The sequence below is a fragment of the Nansenia antarctica genome (assembly GCF_963989245.1).
Source record: "Nansenia antarctica genome assembly, chromosome: 19".
Classification (NCBI taxonomy): domain Eukaryota; kingdom Metazoa; phylum Chordata; class Actinopteri; order Argentiniformes; family Microstomatidae; genus Nansenia; species Nansenia antarctica.
Window position 1 is genome coordinate 16,713,218 of NC_137692.1, and position 22,037 is coordinate 16,735,254.

Here is a 22,037-nt window from a genome sequence, read left to right on the forward strand (position 1 = left end):
ATATTGCCCCCCCCCCCCCAAGCAACCGGTTGGGCTCAGAAAGCAACGGAGAGAGAAAGGGGCACTCAGGCGAAGACTGGAGAGCAACAATCACACAAAGGCCAGGGGGAGATTGTAGCGGAATAAGGAAAGGGGCTTACATGTTGTAGTAAAAAAGAAAAGAAAAAAAGAAAATGACAAGCGAAAAGTATGCACCCATAGTGGGATACTGTTGGAGGTGAAACGAGACAATGATAGAAGAAACCCACCCAAACGAGTAAGTAGACCCCTATAGTCATCTATTTATTTCCCTTCATTATTAAAAGGTAGGCCCTGGTTATAACTAAGAATCTGGGAATGGAGCATTGAGCATTGTCAGTCTGTTGTTGGAACAATGTAGCCTCGAAGCTGGACTGGTGGGCTTGGATCAACAATTTTTTGGGGGGGAATTGTTAGTAAGTTTCTGTTTTCGGAGTTCATAACATAATGCTTTGCACGGGGGGGGGGGGTGCATTAGGCTACGAAGAGGGGAAAGGGGGTCTAGGAATAGGGCCCCCCCGCCTTATCCTAGGATTCTGTCTTAAGTATGGAGGAGAGAGAGAGGGGGGGGGGGGATATGAGCGTGGCTTTAGATCAGATCGGAAACATTTTGTAAAAGGGGTTTGCATTTGCACAAGCGAGCAATGCCCTTTAGCTACGATGTATCGAAGTTTTGCCTTGGAACTATTGCGCGAAGAATGTTACATTGTATCAACGATCATAACCTCTAAGGGTTTGTTTTTTGTTGTTGATCGGTTGTTATTCAACACCTGGAAGGGTTTGTTGTTTATTATCATGATCATCCGAATGTGTTTGTGCTCTCAAACGGAGAGGAGAGGAAGGGAAGTCGTCCAGGATATGAGAGATCCGATATGGCCGATGTCTTTTTTCTGAATCGCTCTCATTTGCATACCGCGCTTCATTCATAAAAACACCAATCGCTTAGCCGTGCGAAAGGTGGCCTGACACTGCGATCAACGTCAACCCCCATTTGCTTATCTATGCCCACATGACAATGGTACAGCCAGCAGTTATTCCTGTTTCCTATTCCATAAGACAGTCTGACTCATAGCCAAAACCTTGCCTTGTTCAAATCGAAAGCTGTTATTACGCAATTTTATATGGAACCTAAACAGAGAGACTTGAGAGAGACAGAGAGACTTGCCTAAACAGAGAGACTTGCCTAGGCCAGTCTAGGGCTGTTTTATTTCTTAGTATATTTGAATGATAACCTCCGATGTTGTTTGTGAAGCTTCTTTGTTTGCTTTTCCAATGTAGATTGCTTTGTTTTGCTGCCTTTTAATAACAGCCCCCCGTATTAGGGTATTGCAGTTAGACTAGACTAGTCAAATAATGTGAAGTTGTTGTTGTTGTTTTTTGAAGTCTATTTAATCTACCGTGATACTGCCAAGTCGTGAGCTTGGAATGATAAGGTTCTATCTCCGTTTAGGGCAGTTCAGAGATATTGAGCGTCACAGTTTTTACATTCCATTATGTTCTGTGAGATGGAACCTTTGTATTTTATGAATTACTAACTCAAAAATGTCAACATTTTAAAAAATAACACCACACAGGCATTAATAAACACCTAATGGATCAGATTATGTAAAAAAAACTAAATTTTGACCCAAAATGGAGATAGAACCTTAGAATTCTAACGTCACGAAGTTGCACACGGGTTTTTTCTTCGGGGAGAATGTCAGTGGTGCAGATCGGAACGGAAGGGCGAAGGGCACAGGACAGGAGGGGGTGTGTGCGCGGGGAGTCGCGTGACGAGGCTGCTCATTCAGAAAAAGCCACAACCTTCAGCAGAGCGTCCCATTCATGGATCTGCCTGGCCCTGCTTTACCTTGACACGAGGGCACGTTACTGCTGTGCAACAGTCATGGACAGGAAACTGTCACCGCAAGCATGCACTCCAATCTCACTGGGTGTTTGTTTATCGATTGTGTGAATGCATTGATCAGTGCTGTTGGTTTCTCATCTGAAATAGCTGTGAAGATGTGTATAGCATGTGAACTCTTAGATATATCGATAGCAATGTTTGCACTTTCTATGGTGTTGGACTGGTCTTCTCGACTCACCCATCACAGTTGAACTTTGATCAGGTTTTCCTCTAGATACGTGAATAAATCCCAATGTTTACATTTCCACTGTAGCCTACACTACTAACCATGTCTGGCCAAGTATGTTACTGATCTGCATCTTCTTTCAAAAGTCTTGAACGTTTGGGGACAAAGATTTTGCAGGGGGGTGGGGTACAACAACATCATCATATCACCTTTTTACTATCGAGAAATATCGCAGTCTGGACAGGTCTGACTGCCCCCAGCAGTTAGGCCACACTAATCAAGGAGAGCGCAATCAGCGCATGTGTTTCCTCACGTTGATTCATTTGCAATTTCTTTTTTATTCCTAACCGATTAACGCATTTGAAAGAAGATGCAGATCAATGCCATACATGATGAGACATGATGAGTGTACAGTGGGAACGTAAGCATTTGGATTTATTCACCTATCTGGGTCGTATCTGATCAACTATCAACTATGATGGGTAAGGCGGGAAGGCCGCCCAGCTCTGTGGCAGGTGCCATGGTGTTGGATAGTCTGTCTAGCTGGTAGACCACGTGCGTATTTGAGTAATTATCAGTCTTGCTTCTTACAGCTTTGTTTGAAAGTTTTCCACAGATTTTTAGGTAGGCTGTATGAGTTGCGTGTAGTGCTTATTTGATTCATTTCCAAGGATTTGATAGTATCATTTAGTATTATATATATATTTGATAGTATCATTTGAAAACAGTCAATTGCCCAAAGGGTGCCATCTGAGACTTTAACCTCATTCACACATAAGAGCTTCCGCATTCAATTCCATGGAATGTACCTGGTAAGGGGCATATGTGAACGGAATTTCAATCTGCTCAGGCAATTTCCCTGGACAAGACCGTGTATAATTCCATGGAAAATGCAGGGTAGGCTTAGTTGTGAAGAGATTAGCATGAACATTGCCTGGTCCGACATGTAAAGGGTTACGTATGTCTGATGCAAGACGTTTTCACGTGGAACAAGTGAATAGTTTCTCAGCAAGTAGTTTCTCATCTAAGGCTTGGTTCTAAAAGTTGTAGCACATAGGCCTACTCAAATGTGTTGCACTGGTGGTCCCGGGTTGGGATTTCATGTAATTTACAGGGAACTATGTGTAAAGGGCTTATGGCTCTACCGTGATAAAACACAATTTCAGAGCAGATCTGATCACACCTAGGTGCAGATCTAGATGCACTCTCTGCTTTGCACTTTTGTTCTATTCACACACGCACACACACACACACACACACACACACACACACGTATGCTTTTTAGGCTTTTTTTCTAGGCGATAACTGTATACTCCATTTTAAAAACATTCATTCATTCATTCACACACAAACCATCTGCAGCAGTTGTATGTGTGTCTTTATGGCGATTGCCTCCCATATTGCCAACATGTACACTGTCAGTAATGGGCAGCAATTCCCAATGACACTCAACTTAGGTCACAATGTGACTATTGCAGAGGAGAAAAGTAGGTCTATCGATTATAACAGGCAGGCCTCATATGCTGAAGAAGAGCAAATCCAATACCCTGCCTCTCCATGCATAGCGGATACCCCAGTGTAAAACAACAGTAGTCGTCGGCCTAGCCTTTCTCCACTTCGGAGCCTTTCTGTAGATCAACAATGGGGCTGAACTGGCTTTTGTTATTGTTATCAGCTCTACTTACCGTATTTTCCGGACTATAAGTCGCACCCGAGTATAAGTCGCAGCAGGCCAAAAATGGGTCATGAAGAGGAAAAACCACATATAAGTCGCACTGGACTATAAGTCGCATGGTTCAAGGGAACGGGCTTGGCGGAATCCGCGGGGAAAGAAGACCCTGTTGAGCTTGACTCTAGTCTGGCACTGTGAAGAGACATGAGAGGATTTGTAAGCCCAGGAAGGACATAATTCACGTTAAAACTTCTTCTGAAAGGTTAGAAATACTTAAATTATCGAGTGTAAAGCCAGGGCTAGCTAGCGCGTTGCTAACGAAGGTTAGCAAAATGGCGTCGCGGGAGCAAGCAAACAGGATGGAACAGCCTCTGAAAGGTAATACATGACTTTAATATCGTGTATAACGTTCATAATAGCGTGTATAACGTTCATAATATAGTGCTTAATGTCCACATTGTCGAGTGTAACGACTATTTATCGTGTATAAGGCCATGACAAAGATAGCTTGGTGAAAAACGGAAGTAGTTAGGATGAAGGGCGGCCTACAAACAATGCAACATTGAACAGCCTCTGAAAGGTAATAAATGACTTTAATATCGTGTATAACGTTCATAATATCGTGTATAAGGTCCATAATATCATGTTTAATGTCCACATTGTCGTGTTTAATGTCCACATTGTCGAGTATAATGGCTATTCTATCGCGTATGTGGCGCTAGCGGAAGTAGCAAAATAGCCTCGCGGGGGTAATTTAGCAACATAGAACAGTCTCTGGAAGGAATAAATGACTTTAATATCGTTTATAACGTCCATAACATTGTGTATAAGGTCCATAACATCATGTTTAATGTCCACATTGTCGTGTTTAATGTCCACATTGTCAAGTATAATGGCTATTCTATCGTGTATGAGGCGCTAGCGGAAGTTACTCCTTGGTTCATGTCAGTCAGAGATTACCGTATGTCAGTTCATGTCAGTCAGAGATTATGAATTATTGATATATAAGTCGCACCTGACTATAAGTCGCAGGACCAGCCAAAGTATGAAAAAAACCGCGACTTATAGTCCGGAAAATACGGTACACGGCAGAGTAACAACTCTACAGATATTTGAGTCTTCTGCAGTCACACTCAAGAACCAGAAACATATAGGCTACTCTTACTCTTCACCTGTTGCTTAATTTAACTTTGGTTCGCTGCCCATACAAGTACTTAACTAATGTCTTTCTCCCATACACACTTTCGTGAGCACACATATACACGCACACACACACCTCCACCCGGCTTGATGAGCAGGGTTTATTAACCATGAGTCTAGGGCTGCAACGATTAGTCGACTAGTCACGACTAATCGATTACGGAAATTCGTCGACGTGAAATGTTGTTGTCGACTAATCGCATAAAAAAAAATTGTTGAAAAAACGTTTTTTTTTTTTTTTTTTTTTAAATTTTTTTTCGGGAGCCATGCAAGAATCAGCTGGGTAAGTTTTAGCTAACGTTGTTAGCCAACTGGCTTACGTTATATTGTTAGGGTCGTAATGTTTATGTTAGCTTTACTGTTACATGTTGGAAAACAATGTCTCATGGACAGGGCTGTACATGCTATGAGCGTTTGTGCTATTAATTTATTTGCCCTGTGGCACGCATGTGACAGACAGAGGCGCTTGTATGTAACGTTACGTAGCAGGGGTTTTCCATGTTGAAGCCTGGAGAACGCGAGATGAAATGAAGTGAGGGGTGGTCGCTATTAAAATACCAGGTAGTCATGGTGGATGATCATGAATGATGCTTGATAAGTGAATGCTATTTCAATTATGTTGAGTCCACCAGCGAGCTGTCTGTAAGATAAACAGCGCCAAGCGTAGCCTACTAACGTGAGCTGTCTGTAGTCTAGCCAGCAATGCTAGCTAGCCAGTCAACTAGCTCTGTGAGCAGCTGTAGCTTGGCGTAACGTTAGGTTAGATAGCTAGTTAAGCCGGATTTATGCTTCTGCGTCGCCATTTACGCGCAGCGAAAAGCCACACGACTAATCGCGACTAATGGAAAAATAATCGACAGATTAGTCGACTACCAAAATAATCGTTAGTTGCAGCCCTACATGAGTCTTTGAAAGCCCCCTTCTGACATTTGCTACTGTGCTCTCATGTTTGCTCTAACATACGCACACGCACACACCTCAGATCCCAGCTGGATACAACGTCGTATTGTCTTATTTAGGCTGTATCAAGTACGTTCGGTAGAGTCAAATTGACCGGTCACAGACACACAGGTCACACCCTCACACACGTACACCTCCATCCAGCTTGAAGAGCTGAGAGTTTATTATCATGAATCTTTGAAAGCCCCGTTTCTCATTTCCTACCGTGTTCTCATGTTTGCTCTCGCACACACCTCCGATCCCATCCGGATACAATCTCCTAAATATGGTTTCTTATTTAGGCTGTATCGAGTAGATTTAGTAGAGCCAAATCGACTGGTCACGGACACGCAGGTGACACACATGCAGATCTAGATGCAGTGCTCTTTTTTCCTCTTCACACACTCACACACACACACATGCCAACAACAATAAAACAACAGTAGTCATCAGCCTAGCCTCTCACCACTTCTAAACGTTTCTGCAGATGTGTTTGCTGTACTAACAATGGGGCTGAACTGGATTTAGCTGTTATTATCAACTCTTTAAACGTACATGGCAGTGTAACAATTCTACAGAATTGACAGCGATTGGTGATCCATTTTAAGTTGACTGTTGTGATCAAAGTGATTCATAAAAAGAAGGAAATAGGTGCTGTTGGGGTGAGGTCAAACTGGTCTGATCAATTGATAATATATAATACGGTTTGAATACTTGAAAAATGCATCCTTTCTCTCCCCCCCTTGAAGTAATCACTGATCAAACATGATTGCCTTGGTCAAATGAAGCCTCCCGCAGTGCATTGCTTTCACCAATCAAGTCACGTCAGATCAATGATTTCTTCAGGGACGGATGCATTGTCAGAGTATTCGAACAGGGTCTGACTCCTTTCTTCCTCTGCTCACACCCTCCCTCCTCCTCCTCCCCCCCCCCCCTTGATCATGTGGAAAATATCCTTGGTCACAGTGTTTCCTGTGTTGTCCTGACCTCAGTCTATTATTGGTCCCTTTCTGGAGCATTTACATAATTTTCTATATCAGGGATCAGTGCCGTTTGATTGTTCTCTTATTCTGTTTGGTTATTTCTTTATCAGTAGACTTGATGACCAAGTGTAAAATAGACCCATAGTTTTGAGAGAGAGAGAGAGAGAGAGAGAGAGAGAGAGAGAGAGAGAGAGAGAGAGAGAGAGAGAGAGAGAGAGAGAGAGAGAGAGAGAGAGAGAGAGAGAGAGAGAGAGAGAGAGAGAGAGAGAGAGAGAGAGAGAGAGAGAGAGAGAGAGAGAGAGAGAGAGAGAGAGAGAGAGAGAGAGAGAGAGAGAGAGAGAGAGAGAGAGAGAGAGAGAGAGAGAGAGAGAGAGAGAGAGACATATTCAGCCCTTTAGGTTATCCCCTGTTTAGTTTGGTAGGGAAACGTGACCGGCAATGTTTAGGCAGTGAATTAATGTATTTTGTCTTCGTATTGATATCTTCCATTAACCCCAATATGTCGACATCTATTAGTACTATCTATTACCCGTGAAGTGCTAATGAAATTCCACCACTTTATTTCAATGTAATAACTCTAATGTGCCGTGTTTATCTCCCTTTAACCCTTTAAAGGTGCAATATGTAAGCTTCAAGCTTTCTAAATTAATTATGTTGACAATGTTGAATCAGTAGTAAATATTTCATTTACCAACCCTGTTTTGAGTGCGATACTCACATTGTTTACACCAGGTTCTAGGAGAGTGGACTACTAACGTTTCAGATAGGGATGCTCCGATCTGGATTTTTGGCGCCGATACCGATCACCGATTTTTTTCCTCAAGATCAACCGATACCGATACCGATTTTTTTTTAAAATACATAACTGTAGGCCTACTGACTGGATAGCCTACATATTTTTTGCTTTTTAGACAAAAGTTTTGATCCATTAGGCACCAAGCAAACGCAGACCCATTTTTATGGCATAGTAAAGGTCTGGCCTATCACCCAGTTAGGGCCTGAAGCCCAAGTCAGTCGATATGGCTGTATAAAAGACATCATAAACGTGGCCTTCATGGTTTACATACTGTTACGTCCTCCTATGTTTTCTGTTCAGTTATCTGTCATCCCCAGGAAAAAATAAAAAATAAATCGGTTTTTGCGATCGGCCATTTTTGCCGATCACCGATCGAGTCATTTGGAGTGAAATCGGCCGATTTAAATCGGTGGCCGATAAATCGGAGCATCCCTAGTTTCAGATATCTGTCTCTGCTGGCTGCCTATTCAAATCAAATCGTGTGCATGTAGAAACATTGAAGCTAATGTGCAACACTGCAAGTCAATTTCGGTTATATTATTATTATTATTATTATTATTATTATTATTATTATAAGGGAGGATGTTGTTGTTTGTAACTTCAAACCGAAATTCGCAACTATGGCGGATTTCCAACGGACTTACTCGCTGCTCCTTTGAGAGGATATGAAGAATTCTATAAGGTCTTTGCTGGCTTTTTCACCTTGCCATTAGAGTTATAATCAAATCAGCTTATCTTCAATATGTGTCATATTCATACACTCATATAGATGGAAGGCCACATAGTCACCTTGGGAATGTCAGTTTATGCTTGGTTACCGGTATCTCCCCTTTTCCCAAATAGGAAGTTAATCTCTGTCATGAAGATTAGGCTCAGTCACCATTGTGTCTGCTCTGTATATCCATACGGCTGCATCCTAGAATGTGGGGTGTCATTTGCTCATCATGCGATGATTGGTCTTGTGATTGGTCACTTAATTACAAATCTAGATGGACTCTCTGCTCTCCAAACGTTTCCCTTTTCTCACACACACGTACACACACACACACACACACACACACACACACACACACACACACACACACACACTAGCTTCCTGGACATGTGAGAGTTCAGTTGACTGACAGGATCAAACTTTCCCTTGAGGGTCTGAAGTGTCAATAATCCTGACTGTACTCACCTGACCTCCTCTAAGCCGTGTGGTAGCCTGAAGAGCACTGCTCTCTATCGCCATCGTTGTGTGTTGGAGTCAGCAGGGGAACCCTCTGAGCTACGGTCACGTTTCAGGGTTGGTTTGGGCAGGGTGTCAGTCCTTATCAGAGAAGAGAGGCTGCCCTTATCACACATGGTGGGTCTGCCCTCACTGCCCTCACATCCTGTGTGTGTGTGTGTGTGTGTGTGTGTGTGTGTGTGTGTATGTGTGTGTGTGTGTGTCTGTGTGTGTGCGTGCGTGCGTGCGCGACCTGGAGGATGTAGGCAACGAGTATACAAATATGTTCGCCTGCTCTCTCTTCTATGTGTGTGTGTGTGTGTGTGTGTGTGCGTGCATGCTCTCTCCCCAGTGTCAGGCCTGCTGCTGTGCTGTGTCCTATGTGTTCTTACTGACCACAGATTATAGGCCTGTCTGCAGGCTGCGTTTTACCCCATTATCATCAGACAACCCAAACACGAAAGCCATTCATCTTAGAAAGTGTCATTCACTCTCGTTTATGAACAACGCTGTTCATTACCCATGCCTTTGACTGTTTGAAAATAACGGAATTGGAGGAGTTACCGTACTTACTTTTAAAGGAACTCTAAAGACGTGACTTATTAGTTTGTTTGGAGAAGGCTCAGAAAGGTGGAGGGTTCTGGCCAGGGTTCTGGCGTGTTTAGCTACTCACAGGCTGAAGGCGCGTGTGTTAGGGATGGACGGTTTCCAATTATTGAAACCGAAAAACCGTCAGAGAGTAAAACCGCGGTTTTCCGGTTAACCGAAAAATACAGTAAAAAAAAAAAAAAAAATTTTTTTTTTTTTCAAATAATTGAGCCCTACTGCTACAATACACTCATGTCGAACACCATTAAAACACCGTAAGCACAGTCGCAACACATTTAGGCTACTTAGTTTCACAAATATAAGTGGAAAGGCAGACTTTTGTAAGCTACACCATACATGAAAACACATGAACACTTAACACACCAGCTCTGCTGATCCAGGGTGCACGCCTGCACGGAAGATCATCTCTTGGAACAGCGTCTTCATTGAATGAACTGCTTTCTCAATATCTTGGTTCTTAGACAAAGTTTCAGCTGCTGCTCAATGTATTTAAATATTTGAATACTGCTCAATAATCACTGAAATATTAGACTTAGAATTATGCAGTGAACATACTTAAAGCTTTTCATAAAAACCACATGCCGCGAGACTGACTCGTCCTGAACTGTCGTAAGTCAATCAACAAAGAATGCCCCATCAAAATAAAAGTGCCCATGGTAGAGCTGTCAAAATAGAGCTTTCAAAATAAATGTACTAATACAGATAGAGATAAATACAGAACTACCTTTGCGTCACTAAGTGACCGCGTATCTTCTGAGACATGCGTTCTGTCATCACTTTCAGTAGCGCCTTCACACACAGTGGCGCTGTGCACAAACACTCTTGATCCGTATAGCTCTTGTTTTATTATATTGTGGTTTAGTAAATACTGCACTTGGAGTTACATTCAATGCATGATTTGTGCTATAGAACATAAATAAAGTTTGATTGATTGATTGATATCAAATCAAATCACATTTTATTTCTATAGCGCATTTCTCACAAAAGTGACCCAATGCGCTTTACAGAGAGCAGCGAAAATGATCTTATTAAATGTAAGCGAGTAATTGTAAAAAACCTTTCCTATCTACCAATAACTGAAGGCAACTATCTTTCCCATAGAGTGATTCGTTACCCTTAAATATAATCCCAATTAGATATTAATCCTCAGTTATTCTTCACAACTGACCAAACCTCTCACTCATTGCGCGGCAGATTCAGACTGTATCATTGTTATTTTCACACACGACAAACATGTGACATGTTCCAGTTTTATTCTTATTCTATTTTATTCTTCTAAAAAAAATAAATAAAAAAAAAAATAAAAAAACGGTTTCAGACGGTTTTGATAAAAAACCGTTTCTATTTTTAGAAACCCCGGTTTTCGGTTTAACCGAAAAACCGTCCATCCCTAGCGTGTGTGTGCATGTGTGTGTGCATGTGTGTGTGCGGAAGCTCTCCCTGCGAGCCAGCCACAAATAGAGCTGGGCGGCAAAACATGGCTGTGCCGATCAGGGCTCTACGCTAACCTTTTTCACTAGGAGCACATGTGCTCCTAAATGAAAAATGTTAGGGGCACACAAAGAAATTTAGGAGCACAGTGAAAAATGTAATTATAACACATTTTTATTAGTGATTTTGCAATTTTTGCACCCAAATCACACATTGGCCCATGCCTACAGCCCTACTAGACGCAGAGTTGATGGCATTGTATTATGGTAACTAGCTGTGTCAAGTTCTCCTGGTTAGCAGCATGTTCATTCATTCATCCATGTCATGCCTGTCAGCTAGCAGCTAGCAGCCCAGCCAGGCTTTAGGGCTAGGTCTGTCAGCTAGCAGCCCAGCCAGGCCATGCAGAGGTCTGTCTCCATGCTGCCCACCTCCCTGCTGCTGGGTCAGGCTACATCAGTCACACACGGTGGCCAGACAACTCCACATCTAGGGGTATTAAACTACCCCACATCCAGATGACCAGTCCCCAGCCCCATGCTGCCCGGGGTGGTGACATGTGGAGGTGGCCAGCCCAGCACGGTGCCTCTGCGGCGGCTAGCTGTTAGCACACCACCATCCCCGGGGGTCCCACCTCTCTGCCACACTCAAGTACAACATGTTGCATTTTCATGCCATTAGGCAACTTGCTTCCTAGGGTTTCCTAGGATTAGAGATGCATTTGGACTTCTGGAGTACCTCCACTACTTTCAATGGGTTCTGAAGGTCTGAGAGCTTTCTACTTTCTACCCTGGGTAGTTAACCCTGGTTGTAACCTTGGGTTCAAATCTGGAGTGTGTGGGACCAAATCTGTAGATGTGGTGAGCTAATGAAGCTAATGAAGCTTGAGATGAGAAAAGGGCGCTTGTCTCTTTAAGGCCCAAAAGGGAGTTAGCGATTAGCGATGTTAGCTTAGCGCCAGTTTAACAGAAGTAACTTCACTTTTAACATGACTTCCCGTGGTCGTAGCGGGCTGGCTGACGGCTTAAAATGTGGCCACACGGTTCGCGCAGATTTATTTTTAGAATTTAAAAAAAAAAAAAAAAAATTTTTTTTAATAAATTCTGTACTCGCACGTGTGCTCGTGAATTTATTTCTCTAGTCGCACAGATGTATTTTTAGTCGCAAATGCGAGTGAAATGGTCGCACTGTAGAGCCCTGCCGATGTCAACCACCGAGCTGCTGCCTCGGGTCCACTCAGACCGTCGTCCAGGCAGCATCACCCCAACGTGGTAGAGAGAGTAGAGAGAGTAGAGAGAGTGACCTAACCACTGAGGGTCCAGATGGGTAGGGGAGGGGAGCCTGGTAGGGATGTGTGTTTTTGGAGTTTTTTCTAATAATTCATTCATGGAAAACGTTTCACAGTTTGTTATAGGCTACCGTGATGATGATATTGTGTGTGTGTGTGTGTGTGTGTGTGTGTGTGTGTGTGTGTGTGTGTGTGAGTGTGAGTGTGTGTGTGTGTGTATTTCTATGTTATATCTGTCTGTTGCGTGTGTGTGCGCGTGTGTGTGTGCGCGCGTGTGTGTGCGCGTGTTGTCATATATTTATTTATTTGTCTGTCTGTCTGATTTGTGAATGTGTGTAGGTGGTGAGCTGGTGAACCAGTTTTGTCACCTGTGTGGTGCCATCAAATCCCTGTCTCAAGGCGAATTATTACATAATAATCTTTCTTTATCACACACACACTCTTGTAATATGCAAACAGACTGCATCCTGTTTTTGTCCGAGCCCATTCATGGTTTATGCCCTGAAAGTCTTTGTGCCACAGAGAGAGAGAGAGGGTGGTGGCTCTGCTACTTGAGAATGTGTTGTGTTGTATTCCACCATGTTGCATTGACTTGACTAAGGAATTGCATTGTAGTGTTGTATTGTATAACTAGGTTCTCACTGATGTTAACTATAGAGGCTGAACTATAAGTGGATGTATCTGTTCATTTCCCTTTGCTAATCTTTAGACTGAATCTGATCCACTGAGCCCAGGCTATTTTCTAGCACCCTGACACAGCACGTAGGCTCCAACAACCCAAATGTCAGGCCCACTTCGTTCGTGTGTGTGTGTGACTGTGTGTGTGTGTGTGTGTGTGTGTGTGTGTGTGTGTGTGTGTGTGTGTGTTGTGTGCGACAGCAAGTGTGTCAGCAGCCGTCATTAGTGCATTATTGTCAAGCACTTTAACAAGTCCAGAGGTCTAGTCTCTAGTTTCTGACTACTTCAGAAAGTTGTCAATAGCGTCAGTTACACTCTCAGGTGGGTCTACCCAGGACTCACCCAGTGGTGCTGCAGTACGTTCGCCTATCCGCTCTATCAGATATGAAATAGGGGAGTGAGGGGAGGGAACAACCCTCCCGGAGTGGAATGTGGCCTCTGTTTGCTCTTGTGCTTTATGGTGCTTGCTTCTGGGGAGCGGCACATCACCATCACTTAACATTTGATCTTATTAAAGGAACGGGGTGGGAGGGCCAAATGTTCCGCCGTGCTAATAATGGTAGTTCCCTGTGCCAGTACTCCTGTGTCACCTAGCCAAGCCAAGGACAACCCATAATTTCCTCTCTGCGCTCATCTGTGTATTTTCTCTCTCTCTCTCTCTCTCTCTCTCTCTCTCTCTCTCTCTCTCTCTCTCTCTCTCTCTCTCTCTCTCTCTCTCCCCCTCCCTCTGTCTTTTACTTATTTCCGTCTCCTCCGCTTAATTCATCCTCTCCTCTTGTCTCTCCCCCTCTCCAGTGTAGACCCCCTAGTTGTTGAATGAATGTTAGGGTTGCCACATACGGCTGAGCTCTGGCTTAATCCAAACGTATGGTCATTCCAATTAGCTGGGTGCGTAACTAAAGTGATGTAAGTGCTTGTCGGCTGCATTCGAGTGCCATGTATGATGTCGTGCACCTCCGTACTGTTTTGATATTGTATGGATTACCAATATTCTAGGGAGATACTGTCAATAATGATCTAATTTTCTCTCTCTCCCTCTCTCTCACCTCTCTCTCTCTCTGTGTCTCTCTCTCTCTCTCTCTCCCCCCCTCTCTCTCTCTCTCTCTCTCTCTCTCCCTCTCTCTCTCTCCCTCTCTCTCTCTCTCTCCCTCCCTCTCTCTCTCTCTCTCCCTCTCTCTCCCTCTCTCTCCCTCTCTCTCCCTCTCTCCCCCTCTCTCTCTCTCTCTCTCTCTCTCTCTCTCTCTCTCTCTCTCTCTCTCTCTCTGCAGTGACAGCTATATCGTGCGCGTGAAAGCGGTGGTCATGACGCGTGATGACTCCAGCGGGGGCTGGCTGGCCCAGGACGGAGGGGCTCTCAGTAGGGTGGGGGTCTGCAGGGTCCCGCCCCCCGAGCCTATCCTCCCCGCCGGCCGCACTCGCTTCCTCATCCACGGAGAGCGACTACTGGACAGACAGGTAGACAGACCGTCGTTAAACAACTCCAAACTCCCCCAAAGAAACCAGAAACTAAATGTTCTTTAGCAAACTTGAACAAAAGTGAAGGGAGAAGGGGGGTTTGTGTGGTGTGGTATCAAAAATACATTTGACACCAACTTAGAAAGAACTGAGAAAATGCACAGCCACAACTTCCTTCAAAACCAAATAGCAGTCGATTTTTAGTTCCACGAGGATGGTCCTCTGTCAGGAACAGGGATCCTATAGATAAAGCAATATTCCAGGAGGGAGTATATCTGGTTAAAGCATACCCCCCCCCCCCTCCTCCTCCCTGGTTGTGATTGACAGGTCATCCTGGAATGTCAGCTGAGGAAGGACCTGGTCTACACCAAGCCCACGCCCACCTTCCACCACTGGAAGGTGGAGGACAGGAAGTTCGGCCTGACGTTCCAGAGTCCGGCGGACGCCCGCGCCTTCGACAGGGGCGTGAGGAAAGCGGTCGAGGACATGACAGAAGGTGAACTTGAGTTGAATAGAGTACAGGTTTATGGGTATGGACGTGGTGCTTTAGTTTACAGCCCTATTACTGTGTTTGTACAGTAGTTCCCAGTCCTCATACCAGGTATTCTCTTGGTATGTTTTTTTCTTGTGACATGGGCGTAAACCTGTTCTTGTTCCTCTTTGTGCTTCCTAGGCTCCACCACCTCCTCTTCCACACTCCAGAATGAGGCCGAGCTGGGTGACGATGACGTGTTCACGGTGAGTTACACGTCTCGCCTCCTCCTGTCTCCATTCCCACACGTCTCAGTCTGCACTCCCAATATTTTCAGAAACATTCACATTCCTCATTCACATTTTCTATTCTATAGCATAGAGATAATCAGATACGCTTAGAAGTTACATGGGAAAAGTGGTCATTCGTGTCATTATTTGGAATTCATAATATGCATCATTTGGATTCCATGTAGTATGCATCAAGAATTGTGTTAAATGGTTGCACTTTATTTTACAAGCATGGAAATTACCAGGTATTTTTGAAGATTGTGTATGATGTGTGTGTACAAATAATTGTTTTTATATGAAATTAATTATTTGCAAAACTGCGGACCAATTATTAAACTTCAGTATTTTGATTATCCAGTATATTCGTTCCCCAAAGGCAAAGATGGCCATGTTTTGACAGTTAATGAGTTTGAGAATACAATTTCATGATTTCCATGCCATTATGAATTGTGTTTGTTTAAATAATTGTAATTTCAAATAAAGAAAAAAAATCTAATTGAAATTGAAAAAGCACTAATTGCTCCTCACTAGTACAAAGTGTGTGTGTGTGTGTGTGTGCGTGTGTGTGTGTGTGTGTGTGTGTGTGTGTGTGTGTGTGTGTGTGTGTGTGTGTGTGTGTGTGTGCGCGCGCGTGTGTGCGCGTGCACGTGTGGTGTATGTCTGTAAGGGCCCTATGCCTTTCTCTTGGTGGACCCCCACCCCCACCACCACACTCTGTAACCTGAGAACAGGAGCAGCAGGCAGGGTCGCAAGGCCACTTCCTGTGCCCCCCCCCCGCCCCCCATCCCCACCCCAGTAAAACTAACGCTAGCACAAAACTAGCACTGGCAGCTGCGTCCCTGCTTACTGCCACTGTGATTTATGACAGGGGAGAGAGGAAGTGCCTCGTGGCTCATCTTGACTTTAACTGTCTGTAGGGATTGACCAATGAGAGTTCTGGTCTGAGTTCAGGTATAGAGCAGACAGACAGCACTTCTGGGTTTTCCTTTAGCCTGTACTGTCAAGAGGAAACAAATTGCTTAGACTGAATGTCAGTTAAGCTTTCAGAGAGTGTGCAGTGTGCATGTGCAAGTGAGAGTGCGATGTGTGTGTCCCAATACTCACATAAACCTCCCATGTCTCCTCTCCTTGATGACCGCTGATACACGAAGAAGACACTGGGTTGGGTTTCACCCTCCTCCTTAGCCTATGCAACGTCCTTTGCTCTGCAACGTTTGGGGAGATTCTCCCCTTCGAAACTAGGGACGCACCGATACCACATCACTCCGTTCATCGCCGATACTGATTTAGAGAAGTGAATTGTGGGTAATCGGCTGAATAACAGTCGGATAGAAGGCTCTTTCTTTTCGATGTGAAAAGCTACTTCCATCCCTCGAAAACACTCGCCCTTGCACATTTTGCAACGAGCAGATTTACTGGTATCCGTCTCAAGCATGAAGTCGTTCCAGACAGGAGTCATGGTTGTTATCGTTGTCACCTCTCAGCTGTGCAGACGTCAGTCGACAGCGCATGTGTCACGGTATCGGATCGGTAAATAGCGAATCCCTACCTCCGATTCCCGGGCCAGCATTTTTAGGACAATATCATCCTGATAACGATGCTCAGTATCGGTCAGTATCGGTCAGTATCACACACACACACACACACACACACACACACACACACACACACACACACACACACAAAGATGCATCCTCATCCTTGTAACACATGTTCACACCGCAAAACAACGCTAACACATGTTGGCCAGGAGGGGGGTGATCATTGCCAGACCCCACCCCTGCCACCTCAGCTCGTGTTGGTGACCTTTCCTAAAGTTAGCAGTGGTCCAGTCTTGTGGGGGGTGGGGGGGGGGGGGTGGGGGGGGTGAGCAGGCTGCAGACAGGGGAAATGTAGTGCTAGATTTACTGTCTGTGGGGGAAGGGTGGGGTGGGGGGGCTAGGATGCACATTCTTCCTAAATGATTCCTCATTGGCTAACCTATACTTAACCCAATTTCCCTCCTCCAAAAACTATTTTAGTTTCATTCAGAATAGGGGTGTGGAGCCTTTGAGAGTCTATCTCTCTATATATCTCTCTCTCCCTCTCTCTCTCTCTCTCTCTCTCTCTCTCTCCTGTTTTTGTGAGGTGCAGTACACATAGGAGAGACAGGTCAGGTCTGTGTTTTGAATCAGTAGAGGCCAGGCTAGAGCAGACTGACAGACATGCTGCTGGGTTCGCCGCCTGGCAGACCAACACAGACCCAGTAACCTCGTCCCCAGGCTATGGCTATAAACCTGGAATAACGACTCAAACCTGGCCTTAAGGGGAGTGGATTTACTGGCTATGTGCTGTCCATTTTCAACACTTTTCCTTTCGGCTTAACGAAGGCCCAATTTGACACGTTGGTCCACCAGCCTTTGTGCATTTGGTCAGTGAAGTGTCTGGGAACGAGAGTAACACCCAGGGACCTGCAGCCTATGTGGGTCGATCTACTGGCCACAGAGTAAGGACCACACATACATACACACACACACACACACACACTGTGGATAGCTCAATATTGGCCACAGCATAAAGACATGGGACACACACACACACACACACACACACACACACAAAGGAACACACATGCATTTACAAAGTTATCTCTGTCACAAACTAGGAAACCCTGAGCCGTCTATACAGCAAGCCAGCGCTGCCAAGAAACCCTCGGAAGTTAAGAGAGAGAAGACACACAGACTGCGTATGTGTGTGCGTGTGTGTGTCTGCGTGTACACGTGTGTGTGTGTGTGTGTGTGTGTGCGCGTGTGCGTGTGTGTGTTTATGACTTTGGCACACATGTACACACATTTCCCTTGTGGTGGTGTGTGGTGACAGACCAGTCGGAGCGCCGCAGCTCAAAGCAGGAATCACATGCAGCGTGTCAGCCAGGACTCTGTGAGCCCTACGGACGGTTGTCCTCCTGCCTGCCTGTCTGAAATAGTCTGTGTGAGGCACTGGGCTGTGGAGCCTGCTGCGGTGGCCCGACCGTGGCTCACGTGTTCAGTGTCTGGCCAAGGTTTGCCTTGGACCCGGGCCTGGGGTGGAAAGGGCACAGAATACCGCACTGGCTGGAAGTAAACCTAGAGAGAGGGGGGGGGAAGAGGGAGATGGAGTGTGTTGAGAGAGAGAGAGAGATAGGAAGAGAGGGGAGGGTGGGTGGGTGTGTGGCGAGGGGGAGAGGAGCATGACAGATGTTGTAAATCTGGCAGTGAAGGAGAGGGAGGGGGGGGAGAAGAGACAGGAATGGTGTAAGAAAAAAGGGAAGGAATATCTCGGCGTGGAGAGGGGATGAAGAGGGGCAGAATCACAATAGAACGCTTTTTCTTTCGGCTACCGTTGCAGTTCAAATAATTCTTAGTAGGGGGGTTTTGTCACAGAAAAAGTTATATTTTGGAAATGTGGATTGATTTAACACTCACTAAAACTGACAGACCACTGACTTCCTGTTTTTTTTCCAGCCAGGAAGCCAAAAGAAAATCCTGTGAGGCTGTGACACTTCCTGTTTGTTATGGTTATCCAATCAGAACGCCGGTGACATTTCCTGTTTGTGTTTATCCAATCAGAACGCCACGGATAGCTCCTCAAACTCCTCCCAGAGACTAGAGAGCTCGCTGCAGTCCTCCCCCCGCCCCCACAGACACAACTGCATCCTGGATCATCGGCACGATCTCCACGATCCCAATAGGCTATCAGACCACTATTTCCTGGATCAGGTAAGGCCAATGGGAAAAGGTTGAAGTTGCCCTCCAGACAATGATCCAAGCTCAGTTGGTTTTGACTAATGGTCGATCCTAGATCTGTCGAGAGTTGAGGGATATGGGGGGGATTGTTCAGTAGAAATGGCTGTCTGTCTTCAGTGGCATGTAAATATGCTCTCTTTTATTTATTTTTTTGTAAACATATTTTATTGGCATTTTGGCAGTCCTCACAAATCAATATTCACAAATATTGAATATCAAATATACAAATCACCACAGAAACACAGCCAACAACGGTCCCTCCCCCCACCCACCCACCCACCCAACCCCTTGGTCTCCCAGTCACCGACCCAGCAATAGTGCATGTCATGTATGTCGTGACAATGACAACAAAAATATATGACAGTGAGCAACAATATTATCATTGCTCCTCTATAGGTGCATTGTTGCAAAATACGGACAAGACAGACAGAAATAAAACAACTACAAACAGATGAATACATTGATGAGAAAAAGAAAAGAAAAAGAAAAAGAAAATAATGAAAAGAAAGAGAGAGAGAGAAAGGTAGACGCAGAAAGGAAAGAGATAGAAGCAAGGGGAAGTATTACTTTAGGGTCTTATAGGTCATTGCTCTGCATAGCAACCTGGCTATTCAACAGCAAGTGTGTTTTTTTCACTGCAATGCAATATGGTAATAATCATTCTGGGGAAAGGGAGGTCAGATTCTTAACATATGCTCTATTTTCTCTCACGGCTATGAATTGGTGAAAGGATCTGGTCTGACATGTGCCTATACTAGGTTGGGGAGGGAAACCGAGTGGTAGAGTAGTATATTGGGAAAAAGAATGTCTGTCTTGAGTAAATCAGAATGCCAGTAGGCCTATTACGTGAAGTTGTGTTTGATTTTGTAATACAGGTACTTCTATACATCAAAAGACAATTAGCCTGCTGAGCTATAGCCCTAGGCAGTAGCTTAGGGAGCCACTACAAGTCTTCAGGTCTCAGGGCAGGCTTCATTAACTCAATTCATTCTTACCTACAAAGGTACCGTGAACCCTTGAACTGTTACTGCACAAAACCAGTCCCGGTACTGTGGTCAGTCTTTCTGTCTTTCTGTCTTGACTTCCTCCATGTACCAAGGACCCGTAGGTCTGACCCTCCTGACCCTCCTCCTCTCCTCCCTGTAGTCACTGCCCCGGCTCCCTCGGCACGTCACCTTTCAAGAGGAGGAGGAGATCGTCCGCATCAACCCCCGCGAGCGCATCTGGGAGCAAAGCGAGGAGTACCACCCGGGACACCACCTGGACCACTCCTGGCTCACCGGCTACGAGGACTACCGCCACGCCACCGTCCGCGACAAGTTCATCCAGCCCGACGACTCGGAGTCCTACGTCCACTTCGCTAAGAGCGAGCCCCACAAACACGACTACACCTACCCCCTCGCCCCCGCCGAGCTCCTAGACTCTGACTCCCTTGACCCCTCCCTCAGACCCTTCGCCCACAAGGACGACGGCTCGCACCACCACCACGTTTTCTCCGTGGTCTCCTCGCAGCCGCGCTCCCTCCTCCCGGGGTCCTCTCCCGGGGACAAGGGGCAGAAGGCGGCGGCGGGGGACCGGCAACGGTTGCGGTGCCGCTACTGCGGCGAGTTGTTCGTCCGCAGCGACAACCGGCGAGGACAGTGCCAGGACGCGCCGGACCCTATACGGGCGTGCGTCCACCGGGCCAGCTGCATGTGGCTGGCCGACACCATGCTTTACCACTGCATGTCAGACCCTGAGGGTGACTACTCGGACCCCTGCTCCTGCGGGGGGGGCGACGGGGGCGGCGAGGGGGACGGGGACGGGGGGCAGCTGGGCCCACGCTGGGCAGCCCTGCTGGGGTTGTCTCTGGTGGCTCCATGCCTCTGCCTCTATCCACCCCTACACGCGTGCCACTGGGTAGGTGTGGCGTGCGGATGTTGCGGGGGAAGGCATAAGGCCACAGGGTGACTGCACCTAAAAGATACCCCGACATCACGGCCAAACAGGCACAACGCCAGCACAGGGGAGGGGGGTAAGGGAGTTTTTTTATGCTGTTTTGCGTTTGGTTTGGTGGCTTTGTTCAATCTATAAATTCCAGATGGACTTGAGAGGGAAGAGAAGACAATCATTCTTCCCATTTCTGAAACAGCTTAAAGATAAGCTCCTCCCTCACACTCTCTCTCTCTCTCTCTCTCTTTCTCCACCTCCCTCCCTCCCCTCTCCTCCCCTCTCCTCTCCTCTCCTCTCAAACATAGCAGTCTCTCTTTCAGCTCCTAAAGAGGGACTGCACTGTTAATCAGGGGGGCTCATGTTTCTAGCTGACTTATATGTAACGTATCACATACAGTATATACAGGTACTTTGTTTCACACTGACTTGGTGTTGAATTTGAAGAACTTGAATTATTTTGTTTTGCATATGTCGTGTTTGGCAGGAGCTCCCATTCTTTGGTTTTTATGTTGCCAGCTCAGTCCTGAACCCCCCCCGGAAGCATATGACTGACTGATTAATAAACTAGCATTCTGTTCCCAAGTCCTTAAACTGAACAATAACTACAAGAGGCCTGATACACTACACCTGTAGAAATGTGCGTGTGCGTTCGCGCACAAGTGCCCTTCTGGTGGGCAAGTGCCTAAATCGTTTGTGTTTTCACTACAGCCTCCACATAAACTGTTTACCAGTGAATTGTTGTTATTGTCTGTTTTGCTATATTTACATAAGCTGCCGTATCAGCATAGATAAGGTTAAAGTGAAATCCTCCAATCCTCCAATGAAACCACAAACATTTGCACATGCTGCACATCTATGGTTCGTCATCTGGTTTTAAACAGGGATTTGGGCCTCATCTAGTTTTAATGCCGTGATATCCAAAGGTTATTTTATGTTCTATTTATTTTCTCATTGAGTGAAACACCAGCCAAAGGCAGCATGGTACATCATGAAACCTTTGTGGCTAGGGCCCTGTTCCAATACTATTATATAGATGCTTCCTTCCTCTCTGGATGTAATCACTGATGGAACACAGTTGGATATGATAATGACACATGTGTCATGGCTTTCACCAATCAACGTCACATCAGATCAGTGATTACGTCCAGGAAGGGAGGATGGAGGGATGCATTTTCTAGGGATTCAAATTGTGCCTAGCTCTTCACTAAAGCCGGGAGCACCTTACACAGTT

General features: G+C 45.5%; 1 protein-coding gene across 1 annotated transcript; it reads left to right on the forward strand.

Moving 5' to 3' along the window:
• Positions 1-230: 230 nt before the first annotated feature.
• spred2b (sprouty related EVH1 domain containing 2b) lies at positions 231-20,824 on the forward strand (the record flags this gene model as incomplete). Its single annotated transcript, XM_080548990.1, has 6 exons — positions 231-256; positions 14,162-14,348; positions 14,676-14,844; positions 15,022-15,086; positions 18,698-18,847; positions 20,021-20,824. 6 exons carry the CDS (start codon positions 231-233, stop codon positions 20,822-20,824), a joined length of 1,401 nt encoding a protein of 466 aa, XP_080405116.1.
• Between the last annotated feature and the right edge of the window lie 1,213 nt (positions 20,825-22,037).